This window comes from Chaetomium globosum, genomic scaffold, assembly GCF_000143365.1.
Source record: "Chaetomium globosum CBS 148.51 scaffold_4 genomic scaffold, whole genome shotgun sequence".
NCBI lineage: Eukaryota > Fungi > Ascomycota > Sordariomycetes > Sordariales > Chaetomiaceae > Chaetomium > Chaetomium globosum.
In genome coordinates, this window is record NT_165979.1 from 4,356,903 (window position 1) to 4,374,121 (window position 17,219).

General features: G+C 54.4%; 8 protein-coding genes across 8 annotated transcripts; 5 read left to right on the forward strand and 3 right to left on the reverse strand.

The window, feature by feature from the left end:
* Positions 1–3,603: 3,603 nt before the first annotated feature.
* On the reverse strand, positions 3,604–3,879 carry CHGG_05136 (uncharacterized protein; the record flags this gene model as incomplete). The annotated part of the gene is made up of 2 exons (XM_001224349.1): positions 3,604–3,636; positions 3,751–3,879. 2 exons carry the CDS (start codon positions 3,877–3,879, stop codon positions 3,604–3,606), a joined length of 162 nt encoding a protein of 53 aa, XP_001224350.1.
* Positions 3,880–4,732: 853 nt separating this feature from the next.
* Positions 4,733–5,623, forward strand: CHGG_05137 (uncharacterized protein; the record flags this gene model as incomplete). Its single annotated transcript, XM_001224350.1, has 2 exons — positions 4,733–5,476; positions 5,576–5,623. The coding sequence occupies 2 exons, from the start codon at positions 4,733–4,735 to the stop codon at positions 5,621–5,623; spliced, it is 792 nt and encodes a 263-aa protein (XP_001224351.1).
* Positions 5,624–6,595: 972 nt separating this feature from the next.
* CHGG_05138 (uncharacterized protein) lies at positions 6,596–8,899 on the forward strand (the record flags this gene model as incomplete). Its single annotated transcript, XM_001224351.1, has 1 exon — positions 6,596–8,899. The coding sequence occupies one exon, from the start codon at positions 6,596–6,598 to the stop codon at positions 8,897–8,899; it is 2,304 nt and encodes a 767-aa protein (XP_001224352.1).
* Positions 8,900–9,363: 464 nt separating this feature from the next.
* Positions 9,364–11,146, forward strand: CHGG_05139 (uncharacterized protein; the record flags this gene model as incomplete). The annotated part of the gene is made up of 4 exons (XM_001224352.1): positions 9,364–9,720; positions 10,014–10,072; positions 10,257–10,384; positions 10,443–11,146. 4 exons carry the CDS (start codon positions 9,364–9,366, stop codon positions 11,144–11,146), a joined length of 1,248 nt encoding a protein of 415 aa, XP_001224353.1.
* Positions 11,147–11,491: 345 nt separating this feature from the next.
* Positions 11,492–11,965, reverse strand: CHGG_05140 (uncharacterized protein; the record flags this gene model as incomplete). The annotated part of the gene is made up of 1 exon (XM_001224353.1): positions 11,492–11,965. The coding sequence occupies one exon, from the start codon at positions 11,963–11,965 to the stop codon at positions 11,492–11,494; it is 474 nt and encodes a 157-aa protein (XP_001224354.1).
* A 429-nt stretch (positions 11,966–12,394) lies between these two features.
* On the reverse strand, positions 12,395–13,537 carry CHGG_05141 (uncharacterized protein; the record flags this gene model as incomplete). Its single annotated transcript, XM_001224354.1, has 1 exon — positions 12,395–13,537. One exon carries the CDS (start codon positions 13,535–13,537, stop codon positions 12,395–12,397), a length of 1,143 nt encoding a protein of 380 aa, XP_001224355.1.
* Positions 13,538–14,234: 697 nt separating this feature from the next.
* Positions 14,235–15,976, forward strand: CHGG_05142 (uncharacterized protein; the record flags this gene model as incomplete). Its single annotated transcript, XM_001224355.1, has 3 exons — positions 14,235–14,585; positions 14,691–15,693; positions 15,750–15,976. The coding sequence occupies 3 exons, from the start codon at positions 14,235–14,237 to the stop codon at positions 15,974–15,976; spliced, it is 1,581 nt and encodes a 526-aa protein (XP_001224356.1).
* A 345-nt stretch (positions 15,977–16,321) lies between these two features.
* On the forward strand, positions 16,322–16,937 carry CHGG_05143 (uncharacterized protein; the record flags this gene model as incomplete). Its single annotated transcript, XM_001224356.1, has 2 exons — positions 16,322–16,674; positions 16,871–16,937. 2 exons carry the CDS (start codon positions 16,322–16,324, stop codon positions 16,935–16,937), a joined length of 420 nt encoding a protein of 139 aa, XP_001224357.1.
* Between the last annotated feature and the right edge of the window lie 282 nt (positions 16,938–17,219).

The following is a 17,219-nucleotide window of genomic DNA, read 5'->3' on the forward strand; positions in this document are numbered from 1 at the left end:
CTAAAGACGAGAATCGAAACTTAACGGTCTGACTCCCGGACAACAACAGCATTTAACCCAACCGCCTAATGCGTTATTTTGTAGTGTTAATCCCTATGTATCGCGGACAGTGTCCCCTTATATCTACAGTTGGTGATTGGAGCGACAATAAATGAACAGCCGCCTTTAAGGACGGAAGGGGTTTCCCCATTGCTTTTGATTTTGTGGGATTTGGCTATGAGGTCCGACATTGGTACTTTAAAGAGCCGAGGAAAATCGATAATACAACAGACAGGATAGAAAAGGAAAACAGAGAAAAGTATCAACGCATCCACCACAGCATTTGCGTGGCAGGTACATGATCCCAATCATGAAGCAATTCAACATGACTCTAAAAAAGGGCCCCCACATTGCGTGAAGATGGCCGGTTTAAGCTTGATAAGACCGTGTTATAGCTGGCTTGTATCGAAGGATACACGTTGCGTGAACCGACGCATTACTAAGATGCAACGGGAGGCTTTGAATACATGATGTTGGTACATACACGGTGGCTTCCAGACTTCATCGGTTCTGCTATAAAATTCCACTCAGGGCCTGTCGATCTGCACCCATACCCACCTCCTGTCAACTTGCACAATATTGGTGCCAAGCGGCATGTAAACTGTCTTCGCCCTTGTCTTGATTATGTCATTTTTCAATCCTCTAATTTTTATACGCTTCCACTTGGTGATGTTGTCATTTTGTGTAGGATGTTGTCATTTCTCACAGCACCCGCCTTCGTCTCCTTCGGTTCTCAACCCGTAAGGGCCGAAGCTGTCGAAGATTTCTTAGGACAAAGTCAATGCAACGAACGAAGAGAGATTTGGGGATTGGGTTCAAAAGTACCTACGCCACCAGCTAGAAATGGCCTTTGAGTTAAGAGATGCGGAAATAAGAACCAGTCCCCGCCACCAAACCTCTACTGGGTTGTATTCGTGATAGAAATCGCACCATACATGCGGAGGGCTCGCTTCCGTGGATGAATTCTCGATGGTGTATTCATTTTGATTGGCTGTGGCGGCTGAGAGGCTCTGATCCGCGGAGAAGAAACCTGAATTGGGAGGACCGGGATGTCATCGGACTCTCGGGACTTCAAAACTCGTACAAAATGTTAGAGTTCGTTGGAGTCTGGACTGCAGGTGAGTGCGGATCCTCGAAATCCTTCGAATCCTTTGAGAATATATCCTCCTATCTTCTCCTCTTGTGGCTCGCTTAGAATATTAACCGCTGTCTGTGCCCCTCGTGCTTCTCCTTGTCTGAACGATTTTGAAAAGAATGACCAATTGTAGACCGCCGCTGTTATATGGAGGATTGCTAGGCCAGGTGATTCCGTTGCATGTTCAAAGTGCTCCACGCTTGGCCTGTGGGAGGAAGCCTTGGTTGTTGTCAGGCATAGAGTGATAGGAGGGCGGGATCGGAATGCCTGGTTAGAGGAAGAGGAGGGCTGGTCAAACAAGTCTATAAACCACCCGTCCACCAACTTTGTGATCAGTTCTAGTTTCTTCCTTAGAGCTCCCTTGACGCCGATACACACACACACACACACCTTTCAGATCACTCAGGTAAATTCAGCCACCAAACCTAGGTACGGTGGCATAATCTAACCACGAGAGCCTCCAGGTCACAATGCAGTTCACCACCATCTTCACCGCTGCCGCTCTGCTGGTCGCCAGCGCCATGGCTCTGCCCCAGCCGGCCGCGAACCCCGAGGCTGCCCCGCAGATCTGCTCCTGCGTCCTGGGATGCTACGACACTTGCGGCGCCAAGCTCTGCTGCTAAGCGATGCGATCAAGAGTAGCGACAGGTTCTAGTGTGCTGTCTTGGGATGGCAGGGATTCATTGCATGTTACAAACCATTCTCTTGTAACCGCTGAAGCTTTGGACACCATTATCTACGCCCCGTACCGCATCTCTAGCTAGCAACGGGAATTGAGAGTCGTTCTGGTCGTAATGATGGCAGTACGCATCTCAGCTGTAAACAACTTCTGCTTCTAGGCCGGATTGTTGTCCCTTCCTTCATGTCTTGCCGGAAACCCTGTGCCAATTCCGCTCAGAATGATGTCCTCAAAGGCTCCAAGTCCCTGCCAGTCTTGCCCGCATTGCTAAAAAGGCTTCAGCCAAATATTGAGAAGCTGGAGCTCAAGATAAGTTAGCTTAACCTCACGGGGCCAAAACGGATGTTGGGTTGATTCACCTTACTTGAAGGGATGGATAAATGATGATAAACGGCCATGATTAGCAATACCCAATTCGCCCGCTCTCGGCCTACAACCCAAGCCACATATCTTTTCCCCTTTTTTATTGATCGGTGTTATAACGGTAAGATTTGTGGAAAACGTTGCTCGACCTCACAGGACATTAGATGAAACGCCTGATGTTGCCGGCCGGGGGCGACTTTTGGTTGTGATGCCATTTTGATAGTTATGGTATTATTGAATCCTGTCTCTCGACGCACCGGCAACATTTCCATCATAACAAAGATACACCCGAGTATTTCCGTGTGTCATTGTTCATGCCTCGAAAATCGTCGGCTGTACCGGCCTCGTTCTCCGGCCCCCGGCGTTGCCGCCTTTTAGATTGAAACGGTTGGATTCAGGTTCTGCTTCCGACCCTTGGGGGATTACGTCTGTGACTCGGGGAGGCTGTTTTGATGGCCTTTGAGAAGCTTCTTTTACAAAGGTGCATCCCGGATAGGCGGTTCGGGCTGCGGATAGGCTGCTGAGACGAATGTCGAATGTGGCCAGAGCGTAGGTTGGAACTGGGGTGATGAGACTATCTTCCGCTGTTTTCGTTTGCGGTAATGCTGTGGTAGAAATCGGCCCCGCGCTAACAGTGCGTGCGTCAGCGGGCGGTGGCAACAACCACGATGCGACTAGGAGCATGCCAAAGAACATGGTGTTTAGGTAGGTTGAGGTCGAGGTCATCCGAGTCTGCGAAATGGCCAATGCTTAAATGCGGGGAACCAAGCATTGTGAGTCTTTGTCGGGACCGGCTGTTCGGATGATCACAGAGTTTCCCGACCTTGTTTGTAAAACGTGGCGATCCACCCAACTACAGCTTCTCTGACATAGAGAAGAGGTGTATGGAGAGGAGTAGACCGAACTCGGTGTCAACGGGATGAGGTTTGACGGGGTTTGCCGGCGGAGGGCGGAATCAGCCAGAACCAACTACGGCTCGCTCCTCTCCCTCCTCTCCTGCATGGCCGCTGCAGCACAACGGTCCCAGTTCGGCGAGGGCCAACTTTACTTCCTTCCGTGGGCCAAACCCGGTTTTGGGGGCCGCAAGCTACCCCGCGACGAGAGAGGAAGGTGTCGCCGATGGCGTTCAGCCCCAATGCAGCTTGCACTGGCAAGACTGGGTTCCAAACCAGGCTTTATCTGTGTCGAGGTGAAAATAGGCCTCAAAATGAGAGGGTCCGGACTTGGAATGCAAGGGCACCTGTGAACACCGGACCTGCAGTGGACGAGTTTTTCAGGTGCGGGTGGCTCTTTCTATTTTTGGCGACCTTGAACTCCCGCGGTGGGGCGATTAATTCCAGGGGTCACACCCACCCAACCCCTTCTTGATTCAGGTCTTTACCGGCTTTCATTTCAACCCGGAACCATCAAGAGAGATTGTCTGTCACATTGTCTGTTAGTTCTCTTCAATCAACGAAGGAGACATGTGTGTGCAGCTAGAGCCTATGTAATTCGGCCAGTCCTGGAACTTTCCACGTCCACGCCGTACGCGTACCTCGGTGAAATCGGATCGACCACTTTCTTTTCTTTTCTCGACTCGACCGGAGTGGCGCACGGGACAGCCACCCCGATTTGGAGCACCGCGGAGGCAATTCCAATGGAAGTACTCCGTAATTCTCGGCATTAGGCACGCCAGAACTGGCCCGACACGGTTTTCGCGCCATTTATCCACCCAATCGTCGAGGCGGTCTCCTTGGCTCACTTGCCGGAGCTTGTTATCTTGTCTCGGCCACCTTGCCAGAATATTACAATGCGACGCCTGCTATTCCTTCCGCCGAGCGGCTTCAGGCAATTGGGTGACTGACAACTTGGTCTTTCTCGACCGCATTGCTGGGATAGCATTTCCTGCATTTCTGATGGGCAAGTCTCGCAGCTTGATGGGGCAATAAATTCGTGGCCCCGGGGCCCGGAATTCGCGCTACCTTGGTTTCCAAAAATTGATTCGCGTCTCGCCGAGCTGAGGAGGTTGCCCAGCTCCAAGAAACCGGTCCAGCGCGACGCTAATCCATCGGTCCAGAAGCTTGTCTCCCTTGACATCCACACAGGGTTTAGCGTACCGCACAACGTGCTGCCTCCAGGCCCGCCACCCAGGATTTCTCACCATGCCCCGAGCCTCGCTGGACGCCGACACCGTTGACGTCGCACTGGCAACGCAATACTGCCCCCATCTGAGGTGCGTTGCATAAACCGCTGCAGCATCCAAGAACTCTCTTTTCGCCGTTACCCGGTTGCCAAGCGGACACTACGACGCATCTTGTTCTTTTAAACTGTCTTCTGACCCGGAACTACATGCCTGTTCGAGAACCGTGAACTTGTCTGGGGCTGATCGGCTCATAAGAACCCCGGGCTGACGTGGACCCTCACCCCACTCCCTCCACGACTCAATCTCGACGCGGCTCAACGGAAACCCAGCATCGGACAAGCTTCCTCGTTTGACGCCGACTCAACCTCCAATATTGGTCCCTCGTTCGCTCGCCATGGAACTGCTGATGCTTTTCCTTCTTTCAACGGCCCTGGTGCCTGTCTCCAGTTCCCCAGCACGCCGTGCAGACAGGAGCGAACCCTTCCACTTGGCAATATCAACCACCGTCGCGGGCGGGTCACCAGCTGGTCATGGACCATCGACGCCGACAGTGGCGCCGGCGATAGAGCTGAGAGCCGACAACGGCGCGGCGGCGGAACCGGTTCTTGGCCGCCGCGAAGCCCTCAACATTGGTGACCCTAATGCGTCGCCAGCGGACACAGTTATTCTCCACCCGTGGCCCGGCCAAGCATGCACGACGACGCTGTCCGAGACGTTCGGATATCCGTGCTCCTGGGACGGAACGACGACCATGTACCCTTCCACAACGATTTTGTTCCAACAAATAAACTGCAACGGGTGCAGCAGCGTATATGTTTCTAAGGACTACTATTATTGCCCCAACCAGAGCATCAACGCGACATTGAGGGCGGGGATCCCGAGCACGTCCTGGAGCACCATATGCCAACAATCGACCGGGGTCGCGAAGCGCACCGAGGTGGACGCGCCCGCCGCCACGACCCCGACCGCCGAATCCGGACCCAAGGCCGTGCGGAGCCCGGAGGACGGCGTCCACCCCGCGGCATGTCCAACCACGCTGGTCGTGCAACCGGTGCGCTCGGCTGGCAAGACGGCAACGACCTACGCGAGCTTCACGACGACGACGTCCACTGTCAACTGCGGTGGCTGCCCCCTGGTGGTCAGCACTGCGCTGGCGGGCTACGGACCGCCGGGGACGTTTGAGACGACGACAACGCTCCCTGTTGGCGCTGTGACGACGTATGTATGTCAATGAGAGAGGGTGGGCCGGGTGGAAGAAAGGGCGGTCGAAATCCTTTTCCTGTAGATTCGAGTTGTTGGGAGGTTGTTAGATGATTGGGACACCCAGGTGAAGTTCTCGCAAGGGCGCTGGGCACTGTTTTTTTTTTGGCTAAGGTCAGCTAATTCCTGAAGGGATGATAAAATATGAAGCATCTAGGACATGTGGTTTGTAGCTGCACTGGCGTGAACTTTTTGGAAGGCTCGTGACCGTGATGGCGATGTGGTGTGGCTGCGGGTTGAAGAAACCTGACTCCATCCGATGATTTAATTATGCGAGGGTATATTTTGACTGTAGATCTGAGCTCTTTCGACTGTGGTACCTGCTCCTCGTCCCACTTTTAAAGGCGGTGAGAAAAGTAAGCCCCACTTTCAAGGCGGTCAGCCCCGGTCGCATTGGTCGGTCGCAACGCAAACCGACGTTCAATCGAATGAGATCGTTTTAATTGCTCGAAGAGGCCAGAATTGATCGATCTAACTGCCCTCAGGTCTGGTTAACTACGTAGCTATCTTAGTTAGAAGCCCCTATCGATAGCGCTTACTATGGGCAATTGATTCCGGCTGTTGGCGATCGTGATCGCTGGCGCGGAGATGACGGCGATAGTTTGGCTTGGTTGGGTGGAAAAGGCAGATGTCGGTTGGGCCGGCAGAATTCATGCTGGGTGGGCCGGTGCAGCGGGTGGCAGAAAGCTGGATGTACCTTTTTAACCCGGGTTTAGGGTTATATCTGGGAGTTACAGTCGAAAGAACCCAGCCCTACAGTCTAAATATACCCTCTCTTAATTATTCACCGCCTCGCTTGTTGACCGTTTCCTTGCATTCACGCTTCCTGGGATTCGACCAACCCCTATGAGAGAACCCCACTCTCGAGTCGCCACTCAAACTAATCCCTTGGGCGTCAATGGTTCAACGCGTCGACCCACACATGCGACAAGCCTTAATTCAACCTCAATTCGACGCTGCACAACGCCTCTGCGCCGCATAAAGTTTGTCGGCCGGGATGGAGAAACACAGCAGGAGCGGCGACTGTCATAGACCACCCCCGACATCACCCAGGGGCCATCTCAAGAAGAAACTACGTCGGGAGGCACCTCCGAGATGGCGGGACGACACCAAGTGGGCGCGACGGCCACCTTCAGTGTCGCCCTCGGACCGGTTCCGGGATGATGATGATGATGCTCGCGAGTCCAAACCGCACCACCTAGGCGGGTATCTGATCGAGTCTGATTTGAATATCCGCGGTAAATCCCAGGTGCCGCCCGAATCGGAGACGGGATCCGACAACGAGCCCGACTCCAATTCGCTGGGAAATCTCGAGAGAACCTTCATATCAACCGCACAGAGCATCTTTGCCCATGTGCAGAACATCAAGTCTATCACGACTGACAGCGGCTATTCACCCACGCACCCCATCCCGCGCGCGGTCCTGAGAATCCAGGAGCAGTTGGACCGCCTGAACGATGTCTACTACGCCATCGGCGACGAGGTGGACCGCATGGTGGGCGAGCTGGACCAATCCGCAGCACGGGAAGAGTCGCTGCGCAAAGAGTTGGATGATTGCAAAACGACCAACTTCAAGCTTACTTGTGGTAAGAAGGATCTAAGCGAGGAGGTCCGCAAATTGAAATCGGCAGCGGCTGAGACGGAGGTGGAGTTGCGCCGACTGAAGAGCGTTAAGGAGAACCGCGAAGCGGAACACGCGCGGCTCGAAGCCAGTCTCTGCGAGCTGCAGGAGGAGCGCAGGAGGACGGGCGCCGAGAACCTCTGGTTAGAAGATACCGTTCGCAAACGGGATTTGAGCTTCGAGAAGGCCTCGGCAGAGAACCGTAAGATGCAGAACCTGGTTAAGGAAAGGGACGAGGAAGTGGAAGGGTTGAAGTCTAACAACCTGGGACTCCAAAGCTTGGTTCAACAGCGAGAGGCAGAGGCTGAAGCGGCCAGAGCCGAGAATTTGCGACTGCAGGGCCTCATCCACACAAAGGAAGCTCAGATGGCGTCGCTAGCTGCAACACCGGTCACACCGCTGTCGCCGCGTGCGCCGTTGGGGCAGTTTTCCTCCTCAGCAGGCCCAGCCCTGCCGACAGCCCCACAGGATCACGACCTTGATCCTCACGCAAGCTCTCCGCTTCCATACATTAAGCAGGAAGCGCCGGACCTCACACCGCCGGGAGTTACCCAAGTTCCGCCCGCCTTGCCCCCCGAGCAGCCACAGGATTTGATACAACCTCTCTCCCATCTCGTGGCCGGCGCCGCAGACGTCCTTGGCAGGCTATTTGATATCGACCAGCCCACACCCTGCGACAATCCGCTCCTAACACGCTTCCTCAACCACCTCGGCGCCGCCCCAGAAGCTTCCTCCATCCCCATCACGCAGCCAACAGCAACCCAATCCTGGACCCTCAGCGACCCGTGGACCACACACTCCCCGCAGCAACCCAACCTCCGCATCTCCCTCGAAGAGCAATTCACCCACCTTTGCCTGCTCTTCCCCGACCCAGACCCCGACCTCGAATCCGACTACGACGACGTTCACGACGACAACGACACCCCCAACCCCTTCACATTCCACCTCCTAACCTCCCTCCTCACCACCCTAACCAAAGCCGATTACTCCACCTCGCCCCGCGCCGGCTGGGCCTTCCTGCAGGCCATGTCCGCTCCTCCTCCCCTCCTTTCCCGCCCACCCCCCGTTTCCGCCTCCGCGTCCCCTTCTGTTGCTGTTCCCGCGACGGCAACACGCACCGCGCTATTACGCATGATGCTCGCCGAGCTGTGCCGCGCGCTGGCGGCCGCCTTCCAGGTGCTTCCCGGCTCGACGGCCGCGCCGCTGTGGTGGCAGCAGCGGCATCAGCTGCAACAGCTTGATGGGGCTGAGGGTCAGGTTGCGCCAGTCCCCCGGCTGGCGGGACTGCTGCGGGACTTGGATCGGTCTGTGGCGGCGGACGGGGGGTTGCGCGCGTTGAGGGAGGGGTTGGCGGCGTGTGGGGATGGGTTTTGTGTATTTCCTTATTATGGTGGGGAGGGAGGGGAGAGGGAGAGGGAGGTGGGGTTGCTTCACTGCGGTGGCGGGAGCAGCAGCTTTTTGATGATTGATTTTGGGGAGAGGAGTTTGAGGGCGGTGGAGTGTCGTCTGGCGGGGATGAGGCCGAATGCGGCGGAGCCGAGGAAATTGGATCTCATTGTTGCGAGGGAGGGCGATGGGGGGGATGGTGGTGCGGTGGAGGAAGAGGAGCTGTTTAGGCTCGCCGCGGCACCGCGGGATGTGGCGGCGTTTTGGGTCAAGTATGCTATGGGCGACGATTGATTTTAGTGGTTAGGGAGCGGGTATTTAATAAATGGCTGACTTGTGTGATGATTCATAGCGGTTCTATACTATATTTCTGTGCCAGTCAACAACAAATTCTGCCGGTCTGTTGTTGTGTTAATAGTCAAGTAAATAGGTAGTTAGTCAATTAGTTGAATTATTAGGCATAAGCACCTAGTCCTTCAATCACCTCGAAAGAAACCAGTTCCCAAATGTTGTTCAGTGTTAGCAGACTCAAAACACGGCTGGAACTCTCCACCGTTCCTTCCATCCCTTCTCGACCCCCTTCCAAGTTCTTCAATGCTTTTGAGCACAGGCCAAAATTTGTTTAACATTTGTGGCAGCAGTTCAATTTCGAGCGAGCGACTTGCGTTTTCACCATACTACAAACCTACAAGACTGGGTTCGCGATCTTTGCCACCAACCTGCTCAGTTAATCGAGGACCGCATAAGAAATCGCCGCGATGACAATCAACACCAGCAATAACATCGGAGATGACTTCGAACCATCGCGACGAGAGTGCATCCACGAAGATGAGAGACTCTGCAAATGGAACCTCAAGCGCCTCGTGTCGAGTTTTCCGCTCGAAATTCGATCGTCTACCATTTGCAAGGGCTCCGGCCTGTTTACCGACGCCGCAATTCCCGTGGGTTGCGAGATTTACCACGTCATCCCCACCATGGATAATATTACTGCCGACAACCTTTCTTTTTGCTCTTATTGCCTGAAGGATACGCAGGAGGTTCTAGGTGGTCCTTCCAAAGCCGACGAAGAAACAAAAGCCTGCTCGAGATGCAAAGTTGCCAGGTATTGCTCAAAGGTACGTTTCGACCCGCCCCTAGACTCTCGGAAACAAAAGCCAACCATGGGGATTACCAGGAATGCCAAAAGTTGGGCCTGGTCTATGTACCACAAAAGACGAATGCAAAATACTTCAAAAGACGCCAACTATGACCGCCCAAACGCTATTCACCCACCGCCTGGTGTTTTACCAACCACGCAGCTTCCTCCCGCCTGTATTGATGCGCAGTGTTTCGTGCCTCGAGAACCACTTCCACGAATACAGCAAGGATCCCGAGCGTTCTCAAGTCATGTACGATATTGCGTCGGCAGTTTGTGAGGCGGCTGGAAAAAAAGTACAGATGGTGGTGCCGTGGCGGCTCCTCCCAACGGTACGTTTGATCTTGAATCACATGCGGTGATTAAGTCTGACTGGGAAGCAGATGCGTATCAACTGCGTACCGATCGTTACTGCATCGTCGAAGAAGCTCCGTCGGATACGCGTTTGATGTGGCCACAGCCATGATCAACCACTCCTGCGACCCAAACGCGTTTGTCTATTTCGAAAAAAACCAGCTTCGTGTTCGTTCGATTAAGCCGATTGCCTGCCGGGGAAGAAATCACCATCTGCTATGTGGATCCGGCTCTCACCTTAACCGCCCGCAAGGCTTTCCTCCAGCGCGAGTACTTCTTCGACTGCTCCTGTAAGTCGTCGCGTCACGCCTATTTTCCCCTCATAAGTCGCTAACCGGAGTTGAACAGGCAACCGCTGCAAAGTCGAGCGCAGAGAGTGTTTATCCTTACTCCAAGGGACCGAAAAGCTGTCGACCCTCCCACAATACCAGCAGGACATCGTCCAGCTCATCAGTGCCGCCGTCAAAGCCGCCAAATACACCGGCGTTTTCCCCGATTATGAAGACCCTGCGGCTGTCGAAACGAGGCTACGCACGATTACCGTAAACGCATTCCCCCCCGGCAAGAACTGGCCCGAACATATGGAACCACTACCCTCTGCTCGCCTTTCGCTGGCCATGTTGTATCTCGAAAAAGGCCAGCCCGTTCCCGCCCTGCGCAACGCTCTCAAGGCACAACTCCTTAATAGCCGGAGAGGAGGACGTGAGTGGGTCAACGACATGATGGACGTTATCACGATCCTTATTGTCGCAGCGAGCCTGCCGCCGGAGTCGTCCGCGTTCATGGACAAGAAATTCCCCCCGTCCACTGACATCCACAACGTGACGCTCGGGTATTTTATTGCGGCTGCCGATCAGGCGAGTGGTGTGTTCGGCGCGGAGGCGGAGTATGCCAAGGGGATTTCGCACATGACGAGTGTCATGGCTGCGCAAAAGGGCCCGCCTGTGCCGGGAAGCAAAGAGTTTATCGAGGCGTTTGTCTCGGCACAGCGCAAGCTGCTGGAATGGGCAGGGATTCCGGAAGAGAATGCCGTCGTTATTCGTGGAATGTGACTACACCAGTAATGAGACAGCCAACCACAAGCGGAGATCTATGCAATCATTGATTTAATGAAATCCAGAAGACACAATGGCATGGACAGGATAATAATAATGGACTTGTTACATCCGCATGACTTGTTTGTAGTATGTCTGGCTATAATCACAAGTATTGATCGTCATCAACAGCAACCAGCTGATCTCATTCATGAAAACTCAACCGTGTTCGACGGTATTGATGTTCTACCAAACATAGGTTGCTACAACCTGTCATTGATCCCTGGGAAGGCATCAGCAGTGGTAACTTGGTAATAAATGGAGTATTTCAATTAGCTTGAATCTAGTTCCGTGTAGTTAAGCTTAAAAAGGCCTGAGCACCGAGATCACGGGGTGTTGTGGCTGGGGTTGTTGTTGTCGTCGTTGTGGTGCAGGTAGATGAGATATTGGACTTGGCGCTTGTCGATGGCGACTTGGCGCGCGGTTTTGAACAGCCGTGAGCGGTCGTTCGAAGAGGTCGTGGGCGGTCTCGTCCATCAGGCGACGGCCGTTTGGGGAGGTCATGGCTTGTTCGCGGGGCTCAAACTCGCCTAGGTCGAGAGCCTCCTGGAGAAGGTTGGGGCGGTCGACCATGATGGCTTGATGGATTGGGTTGTCTGGGTCTTTGAAGGGAATGTTCTTAATCTTGTTGCGCATGGATTCCTGCAAGACCAGTTTGGAGATGGCCTTGTTCGTCCTGGCAAGCTCGAGCAAATCCTCTTCAGAAATGCATTGCGAGTCAACAAGCCAGCGGATGACTTCGGGGCATGCGAGCGGATGCTCCTTAGGAGAAGACATGACGACAATTATTTGATCAAGACCGGATTTGAAATAGGCTGTGGGAAGTTTGAGATGTGGGAAGGGGGTTCAAGCGCGGCGGGGGACGGAGCCAGTTTTATGAGACAAGACATCTTGGACTTCTTAAACAAACACGAGTATTCTACCATTGTATTACTATTATTATTACGATTTTCGCAACCTTACAGTAAGTGCGCCAGTTGCTGTACGCTGAGAAACAATCGCTTTGTCGACCCGGGATCCCGCCGGGTTGTTTTCCAAACCCCCCCCCAAGCAAACAACGTGCCTCCTCGCCACCGACACGACAATGTCCTTCACAATTACACCACAACGATCCCAAAGACCCAGCCAGTGCTCAAAACCAAAAGCGAAACACAGTCGTATATGCCGAAAACCACGCTAGCTCGGGCAGCGGTCTCCCAAATCACCTCAGTTTGCCGCTCCCCGCACCAGGGCAGGCCCCAACTCCACCGGCTGTTCCAAGATGACCGCAGGTCCGGCCACGACAGACTCCATGACGGGTGCGCCAAGTTGATCTGCAATTAGAGCAACAATGACGCCGTTGGTTTCAAAGGCGGCCGGGATGGTGACCGTGATCGGGCGCTCTGGAAAGCCCTCGGTATCGATGGGGACGCTGATGTTGTTGACGCTGTGGGTAAAGACGGCATAGTACTGAGTGTCGGGGTCAAACACGGGCTGGTTGTCCTCGTCGGTGAAGGCCAGGGTGATGGTTGCGCCGGGCGCAAGGCTCTTTGTGTCGGGGGTCGCGAACAGGGCGGGCAGACGCTGGAGGGGATAAGGATACTCGGGGTTTTCTGGCGGGCAACTGCCCGGGACCACGAGACCATGGGTGCTGTAGAGGATCTGGTTGGCGTACGGAAATACGGTTTCCGCTGGCCCAGCAAAAGGGTTCGTCTTCCAGATATCGATCAGAATCCAAGCCTCATGCCGAGCTTCGGTCTGTGAGATGCCCGCAATCAAGCCCTGATTCCACTCGTTGTCGGCCATTTGAACGAGTCCAGTCAGGAATGCCATGCTTGATATCTCGATCACGGTCATGAAAGTGAGATAGGACAAGGGGTCCGTGAGCGGAAAGATGTACTCGCAGGGCCCTGGCTTAATCGATGTCGGCGATATTTGGTTTTGGAAGATGCGGAGATGGCCAGCCTCGTTGTTGCGAATCTCCAGCAGACGACGGCGCGTGTTGTTGGGCATGCCTATTCTCTTGAAGTCGTCGTCAGTGAAGCGCTCGATGCCTTGCTGATAAAAGTCGAAGATAATCCATTCGGCTGCCAGGAGGTTTTGCCACACGAAGTCGTCTTCACCGGGTGGGCCATCCTCCGTTGGGAAGATAGGATCCCTGATGTTGCCAGGGAAAGGTCTCTCGGTACCCCAGTAGCTGCTGTAGAGGTCCGACTGGCCTGGAATGGGGCCGTATTCCGGGTCTGCCAACTTCTGGGCTTCACCAGAGTAGTTCGAGGGAACCCTGAGGGGTAAGAACGCTGGGTCGACGAGTGAAAAGAGCGCTATGAGCCAAATGAGAAGGGCGTAATGGCTATTCGCTGGTGACATTTTGAAAGAGGGATAAATATGGAACAAGTAGAATAGGTAAATATCAAGGACAAATGAAGAATTTGGACGTTCGGTTGATGCTTGTCGAAGGGAGAGAAGAGGGGGATTAACGAACACGCATGTGGCTAAGGGTAGGCCTTTCCTCATGGAAGCTCTTACTTAGTGTTACGGTAGGTACGGTGATGGTAAGGCAAGTACGATTCCCCTTCTGAATCCAGAACTCAATGGGTGTTTTTTTTTTCCCTTTTAACAACTCCTTCCCCGAACGCCTGACAGCGCAGGAAGCACTCATTCCCTCCAACCTACCAACCTACCAATAGCCAACAGAAGGCAAGCGACGCCCAGCTAGAACTAATTCCAGGCACCTCCTTCACCCACGAAAACGGAGGTCTTGCCCGGGGTTGACCGTTGAGGTTGTTTCCCAGCTTACTTCAGTCGATCAAGCCGCCATCAGGGACCTGCGATGCGCCGCCGCTCAATACATTCTCCGACGAAATAATTACCCCCGGCGCGGTTATTCCCTCCAAGTTACCTCAAGTAGGTTTTGTTTCTATTCTGTCTGTTCAGTGAGGGCCAAGTTGAAGCCAGGCGAAGACGTGCATACATGCGCTAACTACCGACCAAAGAACTGTCAGGTTCCCTTCCTTTGTGTGCCTCTCTACGCACCAATAGCACTTGTGGCACCGCCGTCGGAACGATGTTCTTGGCCATCTTCGCAGTAACCTGGCTGTCCATTTGGATATTTCTCCGCTTCTACCGCTATCCAACCTCGCCGAGGCGCCTCAAGGAAGAAGCGTTAGGCCATCTAGGATGTCGCCCGGCTCCGAGGATGCGCAAGAAAGGCTTCCTAGGGTTTGGCCGGTTGCTTGAGGGTCTCAGAGCAAACCGCAACGATAGAGGGCCTCAGCATGTGATCGAGTCCATCGACGGTGAGATGGGGAAGGACGTGCACACCGTCCTTGTGCCCATGTGTGGATACAACCTTGTTGTATCTCGGGACCCTGAGAATATCCAAACCGTCCTTGCTGAAAGGGCCGCTGACTGGGACGTCAGCGAACACCGCACTGCCAGCTGGAAACCAATGCTTGGCCAAGGGATTTTCACATCGCGCGGCGACGACTAGAAGCACTCTCGTGCCCTTGTTCGGCCGCAGTTTGCCCTGGACCAGATCAACGACTTGGATTTGTACGAGCGCCATGTCCAGGCGCTCTTTGCCGCCATCGACCGGCACCACGACGATTCCAGCGCTGATGGGTGGACACATGCTTTCGATTTGCAGCCGCTGTTCTACCACCTAACTCTCGACGTCATGTCGGAGATGCTCTACGGTTACTCGGCCCACTCCCAGAACCCCTCGGAACGCATGGAGCTTCCAGAACTTCCCGGGTATGCGCCTCCAGACCGCGAGACTATCGGGAGGCACATGGACGACGGGAAAGCCTGGATCGAGACGCGCGGCGCGTTGTGGAAGTACCGTTGGTTGTTGCCAGTCAAACAGTTCAATAAACACTGCGCAGCCATCCACAAGTACGCCGAGTGGTTTGTACAACTTCGTCTCGCGCAGGGAGACAAGTACCTGGCAGGGTTACAGCACCAGGGCGCCACCGATCGCTACGTCCTCCTCCACGAGCTCGCCAAGCTGACGTCGGATCCGGTAGAGTTGCGCAGCCAAACTCTGAATGTCCTCAGCGCTGGCCGGGATACCACTGCTGCACTTCTCGGCTGGATCATTTATTTCCTAGCACGCCATCCCGACGTCTGGACAGCGCTCCGCCATGAGGTGCATTCCAATTTCGGCCCATACTGGCCGGGGCAGCCGAGCGGTATCGAGTTCAGGGACGTTCGTGATTCCTTACCGTACATGACCGCGGTGATAAACGAGACCCTCCGTATGGCGCCCGTTGTGCCTCTGAACGACCGTATCTCGCTCCGCGACACAGTCCTCCCACGTGGGGGCGGCGACACTGGGGATCATCCCATATTTGTCCCCAAAGGGACTCAGATCTTAATCCCGACCTACGCCCTAGGTCAGCGGCCGGATCTATGGGATTTTGATGCGGACCAGTTTAGACCGGATAGATGGAGAGAGAACGGAAAACGCAAGTTTGGCTTCGAGTTTGTGCCTTTTGGGGGAGGAGTTCGGCAGTGCCTGGGACGTAAGCAAAGCCACTTCTAGCAAAAGGGAATGTTTTAATCGCTGACCAAATCACAGAGCAACTGGCACGGATCAAGGCGGCCTATATCATCATCCGAATAATGCAGCGATACGACTGCGTTGAGAATGCCGAGTCGCCACCGGACGCGCCCATACGATTTCACCACACCATCGAGAACAGGAGTGGCAGTGGCGTTCAAGTCAGGCTTCACAAGTCGAACCTAGTCCCAAACTCTGGGAACGGCGAGCTGAAACCAAGTAGTGGGACATCACATCAAACATGAAGAAGGACAGGACAATATGAGAGATATTGAGAGATAGCGTTTGAGGAAATATTCCCTTGTTGACACCGAATAGGCAGCGCAGCAGTTAGCGTCCCTTGACCGACATAAATGCGATCAGAATCCTTCCCTTTCCTTGTTCGTTTGCAGCTTACGCTCTCGTGTCAAGACCCCGCAGCATCGCGTCGCCTCCTCTCCACCTCACCCCCTGAAATTGTTACTCCGCAATGCTACGACGGAGTGGAATCCGTGGTACAAAAGCCCGAGGCTCCCGCCTCGGTGTCACTCACCGTGTCAGCGCCCTGCATTGCACACAAACAAAGACAAAATCAGCCACGAGAGACAACCATGTTGGTCAAGACGGAGAGCAACAGAACCCTCCAAGGGCACAAGCTCCTCGTCATCTCCCCCTGGCCTGCCCCGGCTGGGTTCGTCGAGAAGTTGGCCGCCGCATTCCCCGATTTGCAGGTCGTGTACCATCTGCAGCGTTGGACCTCGACGCCGCTCCCACTGGTCACCCTCCCGCCCGGAACATGGGATGATGTGACCATTTTGATGACTTTCAGTACCCTGCCGACTCCAGAAGAGGCTCCAAAGCTGCAATACGTGCAGCTGTTGAGCGCGGGGGTGAACCATGTGCTTGAGAAGCCCATGTTCAAGGACACCAAGGCGGCGTTTTGCACCGCTAATGGCGTGCATGGGTGAGTTGGTTAGGGGAGGGGGGGGAGCAACGTGAATGATGGATTGACTACTGATATTATCCACAGACCGCAGATATCGGAATGGATTATCAGCACTTACCTCGCGTTTGAGCGCCACCGTACAGTTGCTCCCTGGTTACCACATATCCTGTGTGTGCTAACTTCCCATCCAGTCCCGCAATACCTCGAACGCCAGAAACAAGGCCGCTGGGACACCAGCTGGCATGGAAACCATCGAAGACTCGGCCAACAAAACCATGTAAGCCCCCCCCCCCCCCCCTCTCCCGCGGGCGAGATCAGGTTCGATATCACCGAGGGCCACCAGTAGGGCGTAGCTCCTGTTTTGACTATCATACCAAGATCAATACCGTAGTCGTGCCGCTGCGGGAGGGATCGAAACTAATACGCCCCCAGCTCTTCTCCCATTCCCCAATCGCGTGTGGGCCGCTGCTCCACCAGAACACCGCCCGCGTGAGGAAAAAAAAAATGAAGGGGCTTCCTCCTCTCGCCTTCAGAGAACAAGGAGCTACGATAGAACCCTACAC